At 44.8% G+C, this 23,077-nt stretch overlaps 1 protein-coding gene across 14 annotated transcripts in view; it reads left to right on the top strand.

The window, feature by feature from the left end:
• The window catches only part of TCF7L2 (transcription factor 7 like 2), a 208,272-nt gene that overhangs the window by 177,529 nt on the left and 7,666 nt on the right, over window positions 1–23,077 (top strand). For 5 of the 14 annotated variants that reach the window (XM_017892472.1, XM_017892474.1, XM_017892473.1 and 2 more), the window contains 8 exons: window positions 4,622–4,754; window positions 7,373–7,475; window positions 9,413–9,499; window positions 14,404–14,544; window positions 15,141–15,300; window positions 15,749–15,856; window positions 21,294–21,342; window positions 21,940–21,990. In XM_017892472.1, the coding sequence (XP_017747961.1) occupies window positions 4,622–4,754; window positions 7,373–7,475; window positions 9,413–9,499; window positions 14,404–14,544; window positions 15,141–15,300; window positions 15,749–15,856; window positions 21,294–21,342; window positions 21,940–21,990 (832 nt within the window). The remainder of the gene's footprint in view (window positions 1–4,621; window positions 4,755–7,372; window positions 7,476–9,412; window positions 9,500–14,403; window positions 14,545–15,140; window positions 15,301–15,748; window positions 15,857–21,293; window positions 21,343–21,939; window positions 21,991–23,077) is intronic. The other 9 variants (XM_017892481.1, XM_017892476.1, XM_017892478.1 and 6 more) reach the window with 6 other exon arrangements.

The raw sequence follows: 23,077 nt of genomic DNA, 5'->3' as shown, positions 1-23,077 counted from the left end.
AAACATCCTTACCTTTGAAATCAGGAGTGGAGTCGTGGCTGTGTGTACCCCTCGCTCCGTGAATTAAATCAGAAGAGGCTAGAGGGATAGTGAACTGAGTCATCATTGGTATTCATCGGATCGCATTTTCAAAGCATCTTTGTATTGCACATTTAGCTTGTGCCTGTCACTGTGCTAAATACTTTACATGCAAGTTCTCATTCAGTTTTCACAACCCTGCGAGGTAGACATGATTCTCATCCTGAGTTGACAGAGACAGAAGGGAAGTCTTGAGAGAGGTCACACAGCCAACCTGGTGAGGAAGAATTAAAACCCAGGTATTCCTTGAATTCAGTTCTTGAATCACTGTGTGCATTGCCAGTTGCCCCTAAAACCCTTTTAAAGGCACAGTTGTATTTGAGATAGTGTCTGCAAGGGTATTGAACTAGATGGTCCGGAAGGACCACTACGCTCTGTTCCGTGATTCTAAGGAGATTACCTTTAAAGAGCACCGCCGTTTACTTGAAGTGAATCTGTGATTGGCTTTGTCTTTCCCTTCGAATGCTTGCAGTTGCAATTTGGTGGTTCTTATGCAGTTTAGGAGAATGTGCTCTCCATTCCACAGGCTGGTCACTTGGGAGGACACAGAGTTCTAAAAGACATAGTCCTTGTCCCTAAGGAACTTAGGTATAGTGGGACCAAGAAGGGTGCACACACCCCCCCAGCAATGGGCATTGTGTGGTGTAGGAAGAAAGGGTTCTGGGGTCTGAGGCCGGAGAGACATAGGCATTTGCAAGAAGAAAATCCTTCCATTATAGAAGATTCCAGGTAGAGGGAGGTTGGATGGAGTGGCAAGTAGTCCCTGGTTTTGGCAGGTATGACCACAGAGTTCTCCTCTCTTGCAAGGGAACCCATGAGCTTGGACAGAGAGGAAGTTCTGTTCTTTCACAGGGACCTGCCTGGCATGCAGTTGAGGTCAGAAAGGAGTAGGGCTAGTCCTAGTACAGGTCCCATTTTTTCCCCCTAAAGCCTGGCAGCACCTAAAGCTTCCAATTCCCTACCACCCCTTCCACCCCACCCCCACCCCCATGATATAGTTTTGACTGAACAGGAAAAAACTAGTTGGCTAGGCTCAGGTGTGCAAAATAATACTGGGAGAGGTGTTGGTAGCCAGAACACAGGGGGATAGAACCTTTTGTTGGAATCGCCTTCATATGTATATCTAAGAAGGTGGAGACTTAATTTTTAAATCTTATGCTCAGTGAACTCCATGATTGCCCAAATGCTGTCTTCCTCTTTTGTTGTAAAGTAGCGAAAGAGGGTTTTCCCCACATCTCCCCTTAGTCCTGCTTAGAAGATGGCTGTGGGATTTGTGCTTCTTTACTGTAAACAGATCATGTCATCTGGACAGCTTCTTCTTAGCAGTAAAAATAACTTTACTAATAAACCACTGTAATAGATAATAAATAACAAACTTATGTGCTAGGTTATGTGCTAAGGCTTTTCCTGGGTTCCTTAAGAACTAGGACTTGATTAGGCCGGGCGCGGTGGCTCAACATGCCCTGTAATCCCGAGCACTGGAGGCGAGACGGGCGATTCAAACGAGGGTCCCGGAGATCGGAAAGAAACCAAAATCCCGGCCTAACACGGGAAACCCTGGTCTCTAACCCCATAAAAATACAAAAAACCTAGCCCCGCGCGTGGTGGCGGGGCGCCTGTTTAAGTCCCCAGCTACTCCAGGGAGGCTGAGGCAGGAGAAGTGGCGGGAACCCGGGAGATGGAGCCTGCAAAGAGCCGAGACTGAGCGACTGCACTCCAGCCTGGGCAACAAAGCGAGACTCCGTCTCAAAAAAAAAAAAAAAAAAAAAAGAACTAGGACTTGATTCGTCATCAGAACTCATGGCTCTTTACCTCTGTGCTTGCCTGTGTGCATGTGGTCCTCATGGCTGAACACAAGAACCACCCACAACACCCAGGAAGCAGGCCCAAGATGCTTGGGTCCTGAGTCCAGACCCACTGTGAATGAATCAGGGCCTACTGAGATTTCCTAGGATCGGGGAATCTGAGTGAGTGGGAAGCATCCTGGGAGATGCTTGACTCGGGGCTGACTGCTGCTGGTTCTGATGCCCACCACTAGCCCTTTCTTCTCCCATGTGCTGCTTCTCATGGCTGATGGTGGTCCTCCTCCCGTGGTACTTGATCAGTCCTTCCACCCCTGAGTGATCATCTTCCCTTCTCTGGGCTATGGGTGGCTCTCCCCACTGGCCCCGCTGTTTTTTCACACTCACTTTAAACTGTCTGGAGCTGGTCTGCTTTCTTTCATGTCAGCGGGTATGTATCTTTCCAACCAAAGAGAAAACTTCGGGAAGGCAGCAACAGCCTTGCGGGAAGACACGCAACAGCGTGTCTGTCTCTTTCCCTCCTTTCCTCTCCTTTTCTCTTTTCCCTCCCCACCTCAGCACACAGTGTGGGAGCTTCCTTGTTCCTTATTTCTCAAGTTGTCCTGAGCAAATGTTCTTCTTAAGGAATCCTTAGTGCCTGTCCATGAGGTGCCAGCACTGGCCATGAGGTAGCAGCCCTTCACCCTGGCCCTGGCCTGCCCAACCCTTCATGGCTGCCCCTTCTGTGGAAGTGTTTCTGGTTTCCAAAGCTCCCTCTGCTTTGGTGGCTTTTAACTTACTTGCTTTGATTGCAAAATGGTAGCATATAACACAAAGCTCCTATAAGCAAAAAAACTAGTTGGCTAGGCTCAGGTGTGCAAAATAATACTGGGAGAGGTGTTGGTAGCCAGAACACAGGGGGATAGAACCTGTTGTTAGAATCGCCTTCATATGTATATCTAAGAAGATGGAGACTTAATTTTTAAATCTTATGCTCAGTGAACTCCATGATTGCCCAAATGCTGTCTTCCTCTTTTGTTGTAAAGTAGAGAAAGAGGGTTTTCCCCACATCTCCCCTTAGTCCTGCTTAGAACATGGCCGTGGGATTTGTGCTTCTTTACTGTAAACAGATCATGTCATCTGGACATGATCTCCCCTTTCTCCAAGAGTCCAGTTATACATGGGAATTGGTAAACCAGGCTGTTGGAAACGTTGACTTCTTTTTCTGCAGTTTTTTTCCGGGGCGTCTAGAGAGAAGGCCTTATTTTTCTTTCCACACATAACCACAAAAAAGTTAAAAGCACTTTTAAAAGATGCTTTCCCCTCAGTTACCTGTGGTAAGAAATGCTGTTCCTATATTACATTCCTTCCTCACCCATTAGAAAAAAAAAAAAAGAGAGACAAGAAGAGAACCAGTAAAGAGAACTAACTAACTGCTTAGTGATCCCTGAACTCAACAGGCGCTAGTGGGCAGCACTAGAACCTTCCTTCTTTTCTTTTAATGCAATTCCTTTTCCTTGATGTTAATGCAAGTTGTGCCTTCCTAAAAGTAATAAAAGGAAATGAAGACACGTTCTGAAATGAAACTTGACTCTAATCCATTCATCATCTAATACTTGCCTCTTTATCTTCGCTGGTACCTAATCTGGTTAAATGTCCCTGTTGTAGGATTTTAGTGAAAATCCTCTATGGGGAATAGGGTTTTTTGCAATTGGATTACTCTCCGTAAATGGCCCAGTAGTTCGCTTGTTTCAGCTTAATTTTTTCTTTGTGATCTTGCTGGGCTAAGTTATAGCACAGTGTAGTGGAGTGGGGAGGGGTGGACTGAGCAGGAGGTGGGGAAAAGAAGAGGAGAATAATTTGGGAAAGCCTGGGTATGGCAACTAGAAACATTTTTTAAATGCTTTTCTTCCCCCCACCCCGTCCTCTGCTTCTCTCCACTGACCCACCCTTCCCAAACACAAAAATGCCTATACTTTGTTTTCTAGAACTGCCCATTTCTAAAATGTGCGTACCTTTTATTCGCCCAATTCGTCATCATCCAGTTAATGTATTAGCATTCCCGGATGACTTTCCAATGAAATTCCTAATGAATCAGGGCTGCTGTAATCTGCATAGAATATGCAAGTGATTGCCAGGCAGTTTAGAGCTTTCTGGTAAAGTTCACACTCCCACCCAAACCACGAGTGGGGCTTTGCATCCATACTGTCTGAGAAGGACTGTAGCATGCCTGCTGTTTCTAAGGGCAGGGAGGGGATAGGAGCTGTGGAGGGCGGGGGGAGGGTGGCTAAGGAGGCTGGCTGGGTGAGATTTGGGCCTGACCGGTTTCTTATAAGTGGTGGTTTTCCTAGATGGTCCCCTGTGCAGCCTGCCTGCCTCCTGGAGGTGGGGCCTTGGGGTAGGAGGTCCCCACCACATGCGGAAACGCAGTAGGCATGGGAGATTAAAGTCCCCGCTTCCAACTCACCTGCGGACCAGAAAAGTGCAGACTCTTGGGCTCCATAATGGGGTAGGGATGGAGAAGGTATTTTAAAAGCCAGGCTTAGTGGGGAAATAAAAACTAAAGCAGACCCACCCAGAGAGCTGTCTTACAACTATCTATTTATTTGGACTCGGGGGAGTATGGGACGGGCAGCGTTGAGTGCATCTTAGAAAATCCAGGTGGGAGGCTGCAGTCAGGGGAACCTACGGGCCCGGTGCTCTGAAGACCTGGGCTGCCGGAACCGGCTTGATGGTGTCTTTCTCTGTTCTCCTCCCCACAGTCGAACAAAGTGCCAGTGGTGCAGCACCCTCACCATGTCCACCCCCTCACGCCTCTTATCACGTACAGCAATGAACACTTCACGCCGGGAAACCCACCTCCACACTTACCAGCCGACGTAGACCCCAAAACAGGTAGGCTATGGGCTTGGGAGCCAAGGTAGAGCGCTGGTCCTGGGGTTCTGGGGAATCTGTTGAGGCCTCCACAGGAACCCCAGGGGCCGAGCTGTAGGGGACTGGGTGGGAACGGTGGTGGGGGGCCCGTGTTGCTTTTCTGGGTGTTGAAAAGGAAGCTCTTTGGGGTGATTGAGGCCTGGTGTGGGAGTGGTTTTCCACTCCCTTTGGAGAAGTTCATTTGCAGTGTGAAATATCTCTTTATGGCTTCCAGTACCCCTGAAGGGGCTGTCTTGGGAACCCAGCTCTGAGTCCTCAGTATGTTTCAGGAGTGGCTTTGAACTCTAAGAGCCTCAGACAGACCTGGATGCAGGAATCATATTGAAGGCATTTCTTGGGTTCCTCCTCAGCTTCCTGGGAAGATGAGACAGCATGACTTTCCAAACCTCGGCTCCCTCGCTGGCTAAGAGGCTCCAGTCACTACTTGACAATGGCTTGTTGGTATAGCCTCAAAAGCCACATCACTGGATTCTGCATTTTCTTTGCTAATTTATTTAACTTTTTTGTCCCCTACAATATTCTAGGTATTGTTGAGCCCATTTTACAGATGTGAATACTGAAGCCCAGGCAGGTTGCTTCATTTCTTCATGGAACAACCAATGGGTGTCTGGGAGAAGTTGCCATGCTTTTCAGTGTCCCTTTTGTTGTTGTTGTTGTAGTTGTTTTGAAACAGAGTCTTGCTCTGACATCCAGGCTGGAGTGCCGTGGAGCGATTTTGGCTCCCTGTGACCTCTGCCTCCCAGTTTTAAACAGTTCTCCTGCCTGAGCCTCCCAAGTAGCTGGGACTACAGGCATGTGCCACCATACCTAGCTAATTTTTGTATTTTTAGTAGAGACAGGGTTTCACCATGTTGGCCAGGCTGGTCTCGAACTTTTGACCGCCTCGGCCTCCCAAAGTGCTGGGATTACAGGCATAAGCCACCACACCCAACCCAGCATCCCCTTTTTATCCCAGTTGTTCATTGACTGCTTTTTTCCCAAAGGGGAGAAGGAGAGAAGGTGGGGTTACTTTTAGTTCTCCTTCAACAAGATCTAAATCAGGCAGGCAGCCCCAGCTCCTGGTGGGGTGGTCTTGGGAGGACAGGTAAGCTTAGTGTGTGTCTTTCAGGCTACCCAGTGTGTTGGTAGGAGTTTCCCTTCCCAGCTCAGTAATTGAAAGGATGGGTTTAAGTCAGTGATCACGCATCACTTCGTTAGAGGGGACTGGTAGTGTTGGGGTAGGTAGGCTACCTGGTTAGGCGGCCTTCACTGCCCCTGAAAGAAGCCACACATGAGCTGGGTTTTACTGGTCTCTGAGCCCCTTTGTGCTGGTGCAGGACTGAGCCTGGCGCTTGGATGCCTGGATGCCTGGCAGCCTCCTCCAGCCAGCCCCAGGCTCCACCAGTGAATGGCAGCATCAACGTCTCATTTAAATAATGGTAGTACAGGGAATAGCTTTTAAATGGTTATCGTAAAACATATGATTAACGTCTGTGGACTGTTTACTTTTCCTCTGCGAACATTCTTTCAAGTGTGCAAATGGCTCGGTGTAGGGTCCAAGCCCAGCTAATCTGTTTGGTTTTTGTAATAGAGAGAAAGCAATGTCTGCATGAAAATGTCACCCAGGGAGACTTAATTTACAGATTAAAAGCTTCCTGAATGAATTTTTTAAAAAATGAAGTCGTTTTCATCCACGAACATGCAGTCCGTTCCCTCCTTTACTCTGTTTTAATTCTGTGGTATTGTGCCTTTTGCCTCCCACTTCAACAGCACAGATCAGTTCTTCTCTGTCAGAGTCGACTGCAGGATGTGCTCCTGTGGAACTGGCAGGCATGCGGTGGCACGTACTTGCAGAATCCACTCATGTGTGCCTTGTGAAGCTCTTAGCCCCTGCAGCGCACAAGGTGCCCATTCAGCAGATGGGCTTAATCCCCACAGGCGACTCTGTCCTCTAGCGGATGAAGTTCCAGAATGGAGTACACAAGCCTCCAACACCTCCTTGTCTGTTCAGCTCTGGTTCTACCTTGGATAGGATGCCACATGGCATTTGATCAGTTTCTCCAGCTCATCCAAATAGAGGCGGAGACATTTTAGAGGAGTCACCATTTTTGAAAAAAAAAGCAAGGTAGTAACCTTTTGAATGCCACAGCTCAAAAAGTCTGTTAGAAATCAGAGGAGTAACTTTCGTGCAGGTAAGGCATGAAACTCCACAGGGCAAAGGGCCAGTGTTGTAAGAGCAACAGGGATTACCATTGCTTCATTCCCCACCAGCTGCCCAGGCTTTTTGAGGTTGTTCCTTTTCAACTTGAAACAGTCACACCAGTCACGTGAGGCAGAAAGACCCAAGATGGCATATTCTGAGTCTACCCACTATCCCAGTCCATTTAGAAGGAGATAAACTAATTTTTCAAACTGAGGCTAAGAGAAAAATGAGATGAAACCTACCAACAACTCTTAGGGTTTATAATCACAAATGAACCTTGTGTTAGGATTCCAGAAGAGATGCCTGCCTTCCTCCTCTTTGCCTGTTCCCCTCCCCTAACGGGTTGCTCTTTCCTTCTCTCCCTCCTTTGTACCTAAAATGCTGCTTCTTCCCTCAGGAATCCCACGGCCTCCGCACCCTCCAGATATATCCCCGTATTACCCGCTATCGCCTGGCACCGTAGGACAAATCCCCCATCCGCTAGGATGGTTAGTACCACAGTAAGGAGTTCCATTTTTTAATTCCCTTTTTGTTTCTTACACGGGCATGCTTATTTTTTTATTGTGTGTGTGTGTGTGTGTGTGTGTGTGTGTGTGTGTGTGTATTAGAAGCCAGGGTTGGGGAGGGGGCTGTGAGAGGGTACAGGAAAGGTGTTGCTGAGGTGTCCTGTGGGAATACAGGCAAATCCATAGCCATTCAGGTGGATTATGTAGGAAAAGAGTTATTGGCACTTAGTATTTCGAGACCATGGTCCCCAAAGGCTCTGTGGACAGAGGTGCCCTGAAGATCCTTTGGGAATTGCAGAAGACTCCTGGGACTTCCACCCCATGAAGCTGATCATGGCCGTTCTGCTGTTGGCTGTCCAAACTGCAATCATGTCATTGGGTTGAGGCTCTCGAGTCCTCCCTTTTAGGTGTTACATATTTGAGGGCACAGAAGCGGGAACAAGAACTGCCTTGTTTTGAAATCCAGGGTTGGGATTAGGGCATGTTCTCGTATGATTCCAGGACACCCCACCTCATGCTGAGCATTACTCCCAAGTTGACAACAGCAGTGGAAAGTTTTGTCTGTTGAGAAGCTCCTTGGGACTGAATCAGCATCTCTCTGAGAGTCTTTGCACGTTGAATGACTGTGAACAGTGGGAATGGGGCAGTTGGAACTGTCACTGTAGCATGTGGGGCCTTCGTAAGCATCAGTCCTAGTTCCTGGCAGTACCAGATTATTTGACTGTCTTTTTGCAACTTTAAGGCCTTTGATACATTAGCATACTGTGGCGGGTTGTGTGTATGTGTGTTTTTGCATGAGCACGTGTGTAATATGTGTTTCGTGATTGTTTCTGTGGATATATTTCTCCTTGTTTGTCAGTGATCTGAACAACACAGGACAATACATTGAATGCTAAAAGGAATAAATCCTGGTAAAACTCAGGTTTGAGTCTTAGGGAAGATGGCCTTACAAAGCCTTAAGGAAGATAACATTTTGGAGTGGCTTACCCCACAATTCTACCTGTTTTTTTTTTTTTTTTTGGTTTGTTTGTTTTGTTTTGTTTTGTTTTAAAAAAAAACAGATTGCATTATGTAGTAGCTATACCAAATACCAACCCTGGGTGTAGTTTCTGTTTCTTTGTCTCGCCTTATTTTTATTGGGAGGGTAGACAGGAACATGAGCTTGTGACCCATTTCTTCTAAATAGATGGGGCCAACCCTCAAATAGTTCTCAGTGATCATTTGCCCCATTCAGCTGATGGGGAGATATTTGAAGGCTAGATGAAAAGGAATAGCCAACTCAGACAACCCTCTGTCAGAAAAAGTTGTGTGTCTTTCATGAGGATGCTATTTTGCATGTTGCTGTATTTTTTAATTATTGTAATGAGATGTGATTGTCTATTGGTTACCCACAATTCTTCTTGGGGACTCTCCCCCCGGTAACTCTTGTCAACACTTGTTAATTTGACAAAAGGCTACAAATTAAGCTCTGTTAATTTAATGTTTTCTCACCGAGATCTAAATACCGAAAGAGGCCCAAAGCGCAACTGAAGTCCTTTGATTCACTGTACTTTATTTTGGTATAAATTTACATTCATTATTGTTTTCCTTTGGATGTGTAGCCCTCAATTAGTGTGATGGCTCCATTAAAGCAAGCGAGACTTCGCCTTTAATTATTACAACAAAACACCTAGTTTCAGCTTGGGGAGAGGGTCTCTATTGACATAAGCAGAGGTTATAAAATTTAATTAGCCATTCCTATCAGATTTATGGCATTCAAATTGTTCTGTGTTTCTTCCCTTTGATCCTTCCTGTACAATCCCCAAGATTTTTGTTCTGATCAAATGAGAATAAAGCTTACTGTGCAGAGAGAACTTTTCCCTTTTCTTCTTTTTCTTGTCCCCACCCCCACCCTTGTTTCAAGTCTCTTACTTTGTACCCCTTCTTTGTAGGCAAGGTCAACCAGTGTACCCAATCACAACAGGAGGATTCAGACACCCCTACCCCACAGCTCTGACTGTCAATGCTTCCATGTCCAGGTGAGTTCCAAGAACCGGGGCCTTCATCCAAGGCCATGGGTGACTTCCCAGGAAGTTCTCTAGATGGCCACCAGGCCACCCAGGGACCATGGCTACATGTAGTTCTATTAGTGTAAAGCCAATGTGACATTAGACTGTACTCCCAGAAAATCCTGAAAAATTGCCCTGAAATTCCAAGGTAAGTGATGTCTTTCTGGGTAAAATTTTTGAGTCGCTCAGTTGAACAATGTATTTTAAAGAATTAAGAAGGCAAGGGAGAAACAGGACCGAAGCTTTTAAAAATGCCATTTCTCTGTTGTCCTGTCCTCAGCAAGAAAGGTAGCGGTGAAGGTAGTTTTATTATTATACCAAGAAGAGTTCGAATAAAGATTATTGGTGTTTTCAAAGCTCAGACTCTGATTCCAAGTCAACAAGAAAGCATCCGCCTCCTCCCCTCGAAGGTAGCACTGTCCAATAGAAGTATAGTGTAAGCCACAGAGGGAATTTTAAATTTCGTAGTAGCTGTGTTTTTAAAAAAGGTTTTTTTTTTTTTTTTTTTTTAAAGATAAAATTATTTTAATGACATGTTTTATTCAATGCAATATAGCCAAAATATTATCATTTTAACATGCTATCCCTGGACAACAACTATTAATAAGATGTTATGTTCTTTTTTGTACTGAGCTTTGTTACACAATCTGATGTGTATCTTATACACACAGCACTTCTCAGTTTAGACTGGCCACATTTCAAATATTCAGTAGCCACACGTGGTGGGTGCGTATCATAGTGGTCTGTGCAGCTCTAAGTCTTTGAAAGTTAAAAAAGAAATCATGTGTGTATGTGCTGTACATTCATATATATTTATATTTCAGCATAGAAATATATTTACAAGATACACTCCTATCCCCATGTTCTTCTTTTCCTCCCTCTGATTAATTCTGGCTAATTTTTCAGTGACTGCTAGTTTATTTACAAACTGGTTGGCAGCAGTATGTTTAAGTAGTCGCTAATTGTTTCTAATGATAGTTTTATTTTCTGTTCATCTGATTTTCAGTCAAGTTAATTAAATCGGTGGAGGTTTAGACTTTGCTGATGGTCTGAAATCACCAACCCATTCTGATGATGGCACATAATGAAATTAGCATGCGTTACACGGCAGGGATGCTGTCCCCAGCTTCTTTCCCCAATCCCTGAGGCCAACATGTCAAGCCAAGACCAGAGAAGGGCCTGGAAAGACAGGTCAAGATGCTGCTTTTCCTACTTACAAAACAGTAATTTTGGCAGTGACAGAGAGTTACATTCATTAAGAAAAACAAACTGTGGCATATCTAGCATCGGTAACTATGCCATGGATATCGCAGCTGAAAAGATCAATTTTCTACCTGCGATATATCGTCAACATTTCAAAATCCATGCCAGTATTAGTTAGGCAGGAAAACGCTCGTGTGTTCTCTGGCCTGGAGAGAAGAGGAAGTATACACTTAGTAAATAGTGTCATCACAGCTTCGCAAAGCATGGGAATGAATTGGGGGTCTCCCAGGTGGAGAGCACCCAGGGACCACAGCTACATGTAGTTCTGTTAGTGTAGCAGCTTATAGTCCACAGCTCCTCTTCCCACCTTGCCAGCATTTGTATATTGTACCTGGTTCTTTTTCATGTTTGTTTATTTGGTGCATTCCGGAGGTTAAAAGTGGTAAAGTAATTGTAGGATAGGGATTGGGGTTAAGCTGATCGATTGAATTATCATTAGGAGGTTAGTCGATGATTTATAGGTGGGCAGGGGGTGGAGGAAAGGAAGGGAACGTCAGGAAGAAAGGTTAGGGCCTCAAGGTGCGGGGAGAGGTGGCCGATTCCCCAGGTAGACCAAATGAAAGATAGCTAGTTAAAAAGCGTATACAGCAAATTAAATACATTATTGTGGTAATGGGGCGACAGAAGTATAGGTCTATTATACTTATGGCAGTTATAGCAAATGTAGGCAGCTTGCCCTGTTCCAGAACATCCTTTGATATTCATTCTATTCGGCAGTGGGGCCAGGACTTCTCAGAATTAAGTGATGGGTCATTATACTTTAAACACCATGGAGAAGCCTAGATTGGCAATTAAACAGCTCTTGCTGACACTCACTTGTGCCACCCTGTGACCCCCTTTAGATTGAGATGTTGGAGCTCCGGGCCCTCAGCCCGCTAAATTGGTGCAAGGCTCTTCTCCTGACGAGAGCCGGCTCTGAAATCTGCCGGCTTCAAAGGGAGCGAGATCATGTATAAACCATAATGTGGGTGCACCGTGGCTCACAAAAAATAAGGCAGGAAGAGATGAAATGTTACAAGTGCAAGGGGGAAAATGAGAGAATAATGACAAACCTAATGCAACTCAAAGCAGGATTGTTGCACAGGAAAATGCATCCTACTGCTTGTGCATAAAATCAAGGCCGGCAGATGACATCCGGTTAACAGAAACGTGTCAACAGTGAAGTAAAGTGAGAGTGAGTAAGAGAGAAGCCCCTGAGACAGCCAGAAACAAAAATTAGTTGTTCTTAACAAGTTAAGGTTCATCATTATATTCTGGCTTGGAGCCATGAAAGCAGACGGGGGTATATAATGAGCTGCTTAGAATTTTTAGGGTGTTTATTGCATTTCATGAAATAGTTGTCTGCAGAAAGAAATTTCTTAAGCGAAGGTATATGTATACAGCCCACATGCATGTTCACACACGGTCTCTTTCTGTGCTGAACATTTTTCAGATACGGGAATATACATGTAGGTATGGGAACTTGGAAATGTGTCTTCTTCATGGCTGCATTGGAAGTTTGCACCCCAAAATGTACTCAGATTGTGGCATCTTCCCATGGTATTTGGTGTATGTACACACACATACACATACACACTCACACACGCAGCCTTGTTCTCTCTCCCCCTCCCTCTCCCTCGCACGTCTGTACACATATTCTCATTCTGCACGAAGGGAACATATGTATTTGAGGAATGTCAGGCCTTTAAAATTCACAGTAAAAGCTGCCACCCACCACTTCACCCAAGGGTTTCCAAGAACACATGTTCTTAGCTTCTGTTTCCTCTGAGGCCTTCAAGCAGTGGGAAGGAACAGGGTGTCACTTGGAGCCCAAGTGTCTCCCAACGGCTCTGCTTTTTTTGTTTTCCACATTATTTTGAGGGGAAGGGGATGAAGGTTGTTCGCTTGTTTGTTTCCTTACATTTTCCTTCTCTCTTTCTTTTTTTGATACATTCAAAGGACTTGTATGGTTGTTATTTTTAAAGTCATGTCATGCAGTCTTCACCACTGGCTTAAATTTGTAAAGGCAGTGGCAGGAGAGGCCACATCAGGGTGGGATTTTTGAGTGAAATGTCTACTGTGGCTTGGGCCTTCTTCAAGAATCAGCATTGTTCATTAACTTTCCTTCCTCTGTTGATCTGTGTAGATTCAGTTAGTACTTTAATCATTTTATTATTTTTCAAATTAACGTTTGTTACCTTATTTTGGCTGAATAGAAACTATCTCTAGCCCACTTCTGGAAGAAACTTTGTAAATAAATACGGAATCCTTTTGAGAGAATTGTCGTGATAGATCCTCATTAGGCAGGCCCTCTAGTTCCCACCAGAATTGGCTTTGTGAAAAGCAGGTTATTATTCCTTGGGTAGTACGTTGGACTGTTTTGGTTTGGACTTACTAAGAAAGCAACAGTTGCCATGATCTTCATCTGAACAGCTTCCCATCTGCTCACTTGAATCACCTTGCCAGGTTGGAGCAGGAGGCTGCCATTTTGTTTTCTTTTGGGATTCTGCCCTCTCCCTCACTACTTTTTTCTATAGTAGGATGTGTTGCTTGAAGAAGAGGGGTGAGTCTTCCAACCCAGTACAAATCATGGTGACACAATGCAAAAGAGAAAATGAGAAAGGTGTTTGATCCAGTTGTCAGTTTGCAGATGGGCCAAGAATAGGTTGAAATTAGCTCTCTCTGTCCTGGCTAATGTACTTGGTTGGGAAATGCCAATTCAGGCCCTAAAATGTGTCTTAGAGAACTGTCCAAAAAAGGAGCAGCATGAGAGGAGAGAAAATAAACTATATCTTTCATTTATAGTTTTGATAATCATTCAGGAGACTTCTTAATGATGCATAGACAACATATGAAGTAAAGTGATACAGGAATCCTAAATTTTAGAGGAGAAAGGGCATACAAATCAGAATCAAAGCTTTATTGTGTGTGTGTGCGCACCTGTTCTTTCCTTTCCTTTTTTTTTTTTTTTGCATCTTTCCATAAAGGGATACAAACTTATTTAAAATGTCCATGACTTATGATATGAACCAAATAGGAACTATTTGAATTTTCCCTGTCTTCCTGCCTCACTCTCTCCCATTCCTGTCAAATGATGGGACATAGCACAAAAGAAAAAGAAAAATTGTATTGCACTTCATCAACAGGATGAGGCCTAATGAGGCTTGCACAGCATTGTCAAAAATGTATGTATATTTCAACCACGTTAATATTTTATTTAGCTGTCAATATACAACAAAAGATTTCACCTTTCATTTTAGAGCTGATTAGGACTTAGGAAATTGTCTTCTTAGATACCACTAATAATGCCTCAAAAAATAAGTGGACGTGCGATTTCTGGCAGGTAGTCCAAGCCCACTTTTCTGCCCAAGTACGTCAGTTAAATTTGTCTTTTGCTAAATATGTTAAAAATCATAATGTCTTATGTCAGTAGCAATAATGAAGGGGGAGATTGGCTTTAATGACATTATGAGAATCATTATGTTTAATTTATCGCTAATTAATGCTGACAGGTTTCATATGCCTTGCGTTGCTTTCATGTGAGTGTTACGTGCTTTTTTTTTTTTTTTTTTTTTAATTGTGTGTACACATCCCTCCTCATTCATTCATTTTGATTCTGACGATTTACACAGCTTTCTGTCTTCTAGGTTCCCTCCCCATATGGTCCCACCACATCATACGCTACACACGACGGGCATTCCGCATCCGGCCATAGTCACACCAACAGTCAAACAGGAATCTTCCCAGAGTGACGTCGGCTCACTCCATAGCTCGTAAGTGTTGCTGTTTTTCTCACTTCTTCATTGCCGCAGTGTTCTGTAAGCCTGTTGCAGCTACTGGGTGGTGGCCTTCTCCCTAAGGCTGGCCTCGTTTAGTTTGACTCCAGCCAATACCCAGCCTGTGTGGGCTCTGCACTCCCTTACAAAGATAGAGAGAGTGCACAGTGGCAGAATCTCACTGCACCACCGCAGGTTAGAACAGAACTGGTTTTTGTGTGTGTACGTGGATACATTGGGATTGCAACCACTTCCCTGCCCCCTAACCCTGTACTTGAACATTTGGAGCTTTGTTCTGCAAGCAGGAGAAAACCCTGCCGAGGTGAAGACAGCAACCATGTGCTTTCCTCTGGCTTGGGAAAATTGTGTATTTGTGAAACTTGAGGGAAGTGATTGCAAAATCCCTCCCTTCCCCCAACCCCTCCCCAAGCTATTTTCATTCCATTTTCCGGGGTACAGAAGACTAAAAACATGGTTTTAATCCAAAACTGCAAGACTTGGGGGTTAGGAGACAAGGAGATATGCTCTCTGCCATGGAGGAAGTTGGACCACTACCTCGTTTATTGGGTTGTGTCTGTTTTGTCTATCTCCAGAAAGCATCAGGACTCCAAAAAGGAAGAAGAAAAGAAGAAGCCCCACATAAAGAAACCTCTTAATGCATTCATGTTGTATATGAAGGAAATGAGAGCAAAGGTCGTAGCTGAGTGCACGTTGAAAGAAAGCGCGGCCATCAACCAGATCCTTGGGCGGAGGGTAGGTGACGCCCTTCTCAGGGAGAAGTGGGGGGCGGGTGGTGAGGGACCAGAGTGCAGCAGGTCAGGTGGCAGAATGTCTCTGTCCCCATTTCTGTGGAGAATTCTTGCCCTTCAGCCACATTCTGAGTCCTCGAATGACCTTCATGGAGTCAGGACTGGTTATTCTGCACTCAGATAGCATTCAGAACAGTCACAGCCATACTCTTCCCCCACCCGTGAGAGTGAGTAAATGACAGAATGACATAGATAACAAATCAAGTTTTGTCTAAATATTCCTGTTAGTGCCAGGACCCAGCAAACAGTATGTACAGATTATACCATTTCTGGATGGACTCAACCAAAAAAACAGCAGCATTTATTCCCTGACCTTGGCTTAGTGTGTGATGTTCTTTCATGCTTTTCTGTTTGTTCATGTCTTTCTCGTCTGCACCCCACATCCCCTCCAGTGGCACGCACTGTCCAGAGAAGAGCAAGCGAAATACTATGAGCTGGCCCGGAAGGAGCGACAGCTTCATATGCAGCTGTACCCCGGCTGGTCTGCGCGGGATAACTATGTAGGTGGATCATTTTCCTTAGGATAAGAGTCCGTAGAGCTGTGTTGTGCGTCTATATGGACAAAGAAAACAGGACCTGCCACTTGACTGGGGTGGGCCTCAGGAGCGTCCAGTCTGCCCACTTTGGGGACCAGTAGCATCTTCCTGGATCACTAACCTGCAGGGAGGGGCTTCCAGTATGGATGGTTCGATCAGCTCGCAGTCATTCTTCGGGGTGGAGAGAGGAGGCTGCAGTCCCATTGTTCCAGCTCAGGACCAATGAGGTTGATTTGGTGCTTGTCTACTTCCTAGAGGAGGCAAGGCTCTAGGATACACCCGGAGGACCTTATGCTCTGAATTAGGTTCCTCAGGCTCCTCAGCAGTGATCAGTGGTGTGGCCTAAGGAAGACCAGTGGGTAGGTGTGGAGGAACAGAATTTAATTCCTCCCAGGTCTTTCAGCAGGCCCTTTACACTTAAGAAGGAAAAACAAAACTATTGCTTTGTGCCATGGTGCAGTAGAAGTTAGAAGCCTATTTCATCCTGAGAAGAGCATGATGGGAATATCCCTGAAAGCAGCCAGAGGAAGTCAGCCTTTGGCAGGATGCATGGACTGACTCTGGGCCCAGCAGGGGCAGGGAAAGGTGTGCTATGTGGTGTGTGTGATCCTGGGCTCTGTGTTGGCTACAGGATCTGCCTAGTCCTCTCTTGGGTTGTAGGAAACACCATGGTATGATTGTTTTTACTAATTGCAATGGTTGTGACCCCACGATTCCTCTCCTCCCATGAGCACACTGTCTTCCAGAGACTTCTGTCACTTTTCACCATTGCTGGTTATCCCACATTTTGCCCAGTAACTCTGCTTTCCTCTCTCGAGGGATGAAATGCCTCTTGTTTTGCCTGATACTTTATTTCATGACATTTGGTTCCATGAAGGGATTTCAACATCCACTCTTAGGGGAAAACCAAAACTTGTCTTAAGGCCGGCACAGGCCTCTCATCCCCTTCCTGTCAATGTCTTGGAACCGTGGATGGTTACTTTTCCAGTTATTTTGACTCTCCCACTGGCATCATCCGTGGTGAAGCAGCTCTACATTTGGGGGTTGAGGTCATTAAATTATTACTGAACTGAGTGTGCACTTACTGTGCACAAGTTATTACAGGGATTCAGAGTTAAGTCAGACATCTTTACTCCCTCAGAACTTAGCATCCGCCAGGAAATCGCAAACATCTGCGGGCCTATGTGATCCTGAGGAGGAGCTGCTTCTGCCTGCTCTGATGAGTGATTTCAGGCCTCTTTCCTTTTTCTTCTCATACTTTTAAACCCGTGCTTGCAGTGCAGACGAGGGAGAAGGGAGGTGCCCCTGGCCATCTTTCTCAAGGCCCTGCCCCCCTAGCTTTCAGCGCTAGACTGTGCTCCTCCTGGGAGTTGAATCAGGAAGGAGTGCTGGCACCTCTTGGATGGTGCGTGTGTTCTAGTGAGAGAGCCCTTGTCGCGGACAGACGGGCTTGCACGGGGTCTCCACTGCTTGGGACCTTTCTGTTTGTCCCCAGCATGTGTGCAGTGGGGAAGCCTTTCTTCTGGAGCTGAAAGGAAGAGGATGAGAAAGTGAATGCTCTCCCACAGGCTTGCTGTTCACCCCCACCTGACCCTGAGGTGGAGATTTCCAGCAGCAGGCAGGCTCCATAGCCTCCACGTACACAACCATATCATTTCAGGAAAGCTGCTCTCCTGGTTTCGGGTCAGAAGTTCTTAGAGTTCATCTTGAGCTTCTACCTGCTACAGACCCAATTCTTTGAGTAATCTAGAATGATACCACAGAGCGGAATTCAGCTTCTCTGTAGAGATCATATCCCCAATGGACATTTTGGGTCATAGTAGGGCCTTCATGTACAGCTGTGCAGGGCGTGCACTGCACAACTCTAGAGTATGTCATTTACACTGGGGTCTATGTGAATGGTGCCCCCTGGAGTTGTGCAGGGTGAGATCTCTACAAAGGTACAAGGCAGACCGTGATAGCTTCAAAAGAATACCGTGTTTGACTTGCCTCAGAGTCGTTTAGAGAAAGTATTGCTCGAGGCTTTTTGTGACATACTTTCTGGGTTTCAGAAGGGCTGTGAGGCACTCAAAATGGCTTTAGCTCAGTTTTAAATTTGGAAGATGGTTTGGTATAATAAGGGAACTCCTGAGACGATTTGAGGTTTAGAGATCTGGATTTAGGGCTCTAGGAACTTTATCTCTTGTAAGAGGTACTTAGATTCCTATTACAATGACTCATTACACATGGGTGTGAACACACACACTCACACTCACTCCTTCCTTTTATGCACTAGGGAACACTGGGACTAAGAACCGCAGCATTGAGGCTTTTATGGGTTTGAATGTGGTAGCAACTTACTAGTTTTTTTTTTTTTTTTTTTTAAACTAACTTGGCATGGGAGTTTCCATAAATTACTTTAGTCATTGTAAACTCCGAAAGGTTCTTCTGGAAAATATTTCCTGAGCTCACCTCATGCCTGTTTCACATTCCTGCTTTTTCAGCCAACCGGTAACGGAAGACTTTATGTCTCTTCCTTAGGAAAACAGAATTGAGTGAAAACAGTCACATTTGGGTTGTCAGACTTGGCACATTCTCTAGAGACGAAGAGAAAAAACTCTTGAGTCCCACAGTAATATCTAAGCCCTGGGGTTCTATTTGACATTGTTTCCTGTCTAACCCTCTACACTGGGTAAAGGATAGAGGTCCCATGCCATTTGCTCACCTGAGTTTCTTTTCTTCCACCCCTATATTAGGCCCTTTCTTTCTTTTGTTACATTGAAGGGGGTAGTAGGGTGGCCACCTCCCTGGAGACGCATCTTCCTCTTCACTAAGCTTAGGGTTTATCCACTTTCTCATGTCTTCTTTCTATGAAAACACAGTCCCTGTCCTCCAGAAGTCTCTAATCTAAATGAGAACTTCTTCAGTAGTCACCATCTCTATGCTGTATCCTAAAGGGACAGCTTCCTTGTGGGTAGAGGAATTTTCAGATGCCTCCACAGTATATTGCAAGGAACTGGAAATGGAGATGCTTTTTCACACATGGCTGAGAAGCCCTTGTCTATGGGGATGCTGATACTCCATGAAGTTAAAACATTTCTGTGCCCGGTTTTTATGAATACTTCAGGCTCCTAAATGAACCGAAACTAGGCCCACCTGCCTGTTCCAGGACAGCCAGGTGGCACTTTGCCCCTCACGTGGGAGAGGCGCGGGCATGGAGATGGTCTGTTGCAGGCCCATGAGATGCCAGCTTCATGATAAAGCACGTGAAGTCCTTTTAAAAGAAATTGTACATGAAGGGACATAGCACGTTTCAATAAGAGCCCTGAACAGAAGGCCAAAACAAAGCTCCCGAGTGGCACAGGCCCCTTGACCTCATGGAAGTGAGAGGCCATTTCTACAACAGATGGCCCTCAGCCCTAGGGTGGAGCCTAAGCTTGGTGGCATCACCAAGCTTGAGGTTCTCCTGACAGAGCCTAACGTGTTCTCGAGTTAGTTTCTTTCTTTTCTTTTCTTTTCTTTTTTTTCTGAGACAGAGTCTTGTTCTGTCACCAGGGTGGAGTGCAGTAGCACAATCTCAGCTCACTGCAAGCTCCGCCTCCCGGGGTCACGCCATTCTCCTGCCTCAGCCTCCCCAGTAGCTGGGACTACAGGCATGTGCCACCATGCCCAGAAAATTTTTTGTATTTTTAGTAGAGATGGGGTTTCACCATGTTGGCCAGGATGGTCTCGATATCTTTACCTTGTGATCCGCGCGCCTTGGCCTCCCAAAGTGCTGGAATTACAGGCGTGAGCCACTGCACCCAGACCTCAAGTTTCTTTCTACCTGTCATTGTCTTTTTCTCTTCTGAGTTGACATCAGCATATTGTGAGAAGCTTTAGGCGAAGGCAACTTTTAGCTGTTCTGAAACATATAGAAATGTATGCCAGGCAGCTGCTTCATCTGGGCAGGACTATGAGGGGAGGGAGAACTAGTTCAATCTGGAATGAGGCAGTCACCCTCTCCTGAATTCCCCCCAGTCCCATTCCATATTTGCAACCTCGAGCAGACGGTCAGGATACCAAGAAGGATCAGGTTGGAGAATATGAAAGACTCTATGCAGTTCATCCCCTAAACCCCTCACTAAAAGAGCTTCCTTGGAGGGCTAGGCATTAAACATGCAGGCAGCAGAGCTTTGTGGTTGAGGGTTTGGAGCCAAGACCACCTGAGTTCTCTCCTGGCCCCACCACTTGCTAGACGTGTGACCCTGGCAAAGTTACCTAACTCCTCAGTGTTCTCCTCTGTGAAACGGGAATGGTGGTAATACCTGTTGAAAAGGATTGTTGTGAGGATTAAAATGAGTCCATCTGTGTAGCACACCTAGAATCATGCCTGGCACCTGGCATATGCTCAATACATGCACCCATTCTCGGGAGGAGTCGTATCCTCATTATGTCAGCTAGAAGAGAATTGAGGGAATGTCTTCTTTCTTACAGATGTCCACTCAGCAGGTTTTTGTTTGGTTGGTTTGTTTTCTTGTTTGTTTGTTTTTAAACAAAGTTTCACTCTTGTCCCCCAGGCTGGTGTGCAGTAGCATGATCTTGGCTCACTGCAACCTCCGCCTTCCAGGTTCAGGCCATTCTTCTGCCTCAGCCTCCCAAGTAGCTGGGGCTACAGGCATGCACCACCATGCCCGGCTAATGTTGTATTTTTAGTAGAGACGGGGGTTTCACTATGTTGGCCAGACTGGTCTTGAACTCCTGACCTCAGGTGATCCTCCCACCTTGGCCTCTCAAAGTGCCAGGCTTATAGGCATCAGCCACGGCTCCCAGCCCACTCAGCAGTTGTGAAAGGAGCCCATATGATTCCTGGTCCTATTTCACCCTTTTTCCCCACATCTTTAATAACCAGCTCTAAGAGAAGCCCCTGCTAAAGCTTTCATTCTCTTGATTCAGAATGGGACCCTTTGGCATTCGTAAGTAAGAGCTGTGAGCAGGTCAGGCAGGGCAGGCCTTGAAGCTGGTGCAGCCATGACCACCTTCATGTGCTCCTCAAAGATGGGCTCTCAGACTGCTTGCAATGTCGTCATCGCACTCCTCTCCGAATCTTCGTCTTGCAGTCCCCCCTTCCCTTTTATGGATCAAATGCCGTGGGTCAGGTTTGACAATGGACATAGGTATATGAGAAATGAGAGCTTCCCTTCACCACCTGCCAGTCCCTTCTCTTCTCCCAAGAAGGGTGTGTCCCTCCAGCTGGGGTACAATGCAAGGGCATTTGGCTTGAAGCGGGGTTGGAGGTTGGACAAATACCGGGAGTTGATGTGGATGGAGATGGCAGTATGGTCACTTCCTCCTGCCTACTCCTTCCAGGAGAAGAGCGCCCAGACACTCTTCTCATGTCTGTTTCTTGCAATAATTCCCTGTGTTTTGTGTGTTCATCTAGGGAAAGAAGAAGAAGAGGAAAAGGGACAAGCAGCCGGGAGAGACCAATGGTAAGTGACAATCATCAGGTTAGAGGAAGGAGCCATAGCCTGAGGACCACCCTTTTATGTTAGGTTTCCATCTGGGGGAGGCAGGAGAAATTCAAGGCCAGGACATTGTGGGGGAACCCTTCTTAGCCAGACTTTTTGTTTATGCATTTTAATTAATTGCTTCATGACTGCCCTTTTAAAGCTAGTAACATCCATTGTTGCATGAAAAGCACATTGTAATTCTAGTGGAATGTGTTTTAAAATAACTGCAAAGCCTATAACTGGAGAGCAAGCGGTAGGCATGCCTATGCCGGGATTTATACAGTCTGCTTATTTTGTATGTGCCTGAGAAGGAATGAGGAGGGGGCGGGGCTTAGGGGAGTAGGAGGGGGTGTGTGCGAGTGTTTGTTATTAACTGGGCTGTTCCTGAATGTTCTGATGCATGCCTTTACAGTGGTAAATTACACCCATTTTAAATTAAGGAGGTTTGTCATTCTCTAGAAGAAATTAGAAATACTGCATAGGCAATCTCAGAGGTCCCTTGGAGAAGGCCAGGCTTTTACAAACAAACAAAACAAAAATTTTGAAGGCTTTGTATAATTTGTTCTTTTTTTTCAGAACACAGCGAATGTTTCCTAAATCCTTGCCTTTCACTTCCTCCGATTACAGGTGCTAATGTCATTTTGAGTCATTAAAATAGTTGATAAACTGTTTTTTAATTTTTCTTGCCATTATAGTTTTATTAACATTTAAACACGTATGACATTTGAACATTCTTTAAAGTGACCATCAACACGGTTTCGTATGTTTCGGTAGATTTTTTTTTTTCAGTTGCTTCTGTTTTTTTTTTTTTTTTTAATTTAATTTAACCTTTGTTTTGTTTATTTATTTATTTTTCCCATAACAGTTGTTTAAGCAGTGATGACAGTGATTTAGAGTTGAACTAACTGTGCAAATTGAATATGCAGTATTTCTTTAAAAGAGACTGGTTAAAAAAAAAAAATGGAAGGAATTCAGTAATAAACCTCCTTAATCTAATGGCATTTTTTTTCATTGCTCCCACTAAGTTTTCTCACGCAAGCATGCATCCGCAGTATGATTATTTTTTCCTTTGCTTTTTTTTATTTCAGTTTTTTTCTTCCTTTTGCTTTTCTGCTTATAATTTGCAAATCCACTAGCATTTTACTGACTGTGCCTGCTTAAATGCCGCTATGAGCTTCTAACTAACTCCTAACAGCTCATTCACACAGCCTGCTTACCCGTATCTGTTCCTCTCTTAATAATTAATGAAAATAGATTTTAAAAGAAAAGACGAACATTCCAAAAGCTGCAATATCCCAGTACCACAACCTTTTCTTTCTTTATTTCTTTCTACTTTGTTTCATTTTGTTCTGTTTTATTTGTAATTTTTTTCTTTTTTTAAACTATTGTATTCTGAGAAGAAAAAAGCATGTTACAAACTTAATTCCCTCCTTCGCTTTATTTTCTTCTTTAAGAAAAAAAATTGAGAGAAAAAAAGGGAAAGCAGAACTAAAAGAGGAAAAATATTTAAAAGAGTTCTTCCGTGTCTAACTTCCCTTTGTCAGCTCGAACCAAATCTGAGAGACAGTCCTTAAAGAAGGGATACTGCAGCTTTATTTGCAACAGCTAATTTCAAAAGTTGAATAAGAATGTGATTTTTACCTTTTTTTTTTTTTTTAATTAAAGAAAGTTAAAAAACTAAAGTCAATATTTTGCAATTAGTAACCAGGTCATT

The sequence above is a fragment of the Rhinopithecus bieti genome, unplaced genomic scaffold (genome assembly GCF_001698545.2).
Source record: "Rhinopithecus bieti isolate Rb0 unplaced genomic scaffold, ASM169854v2 scaffold_21201, whole genome shotgun sequence".
Lineage (NCBI taxonomy): Eukaryota > Metazoa > Chordata > Mammalia > Primates > Cercopithecidae > Rhinopithecus > Rhinopithecus bieti.
The sequence above is the reverse complement of the archived record's forward strand: the minus strand, read 5'-3'. Positions and strand labels throughout refer to the sequence as shown.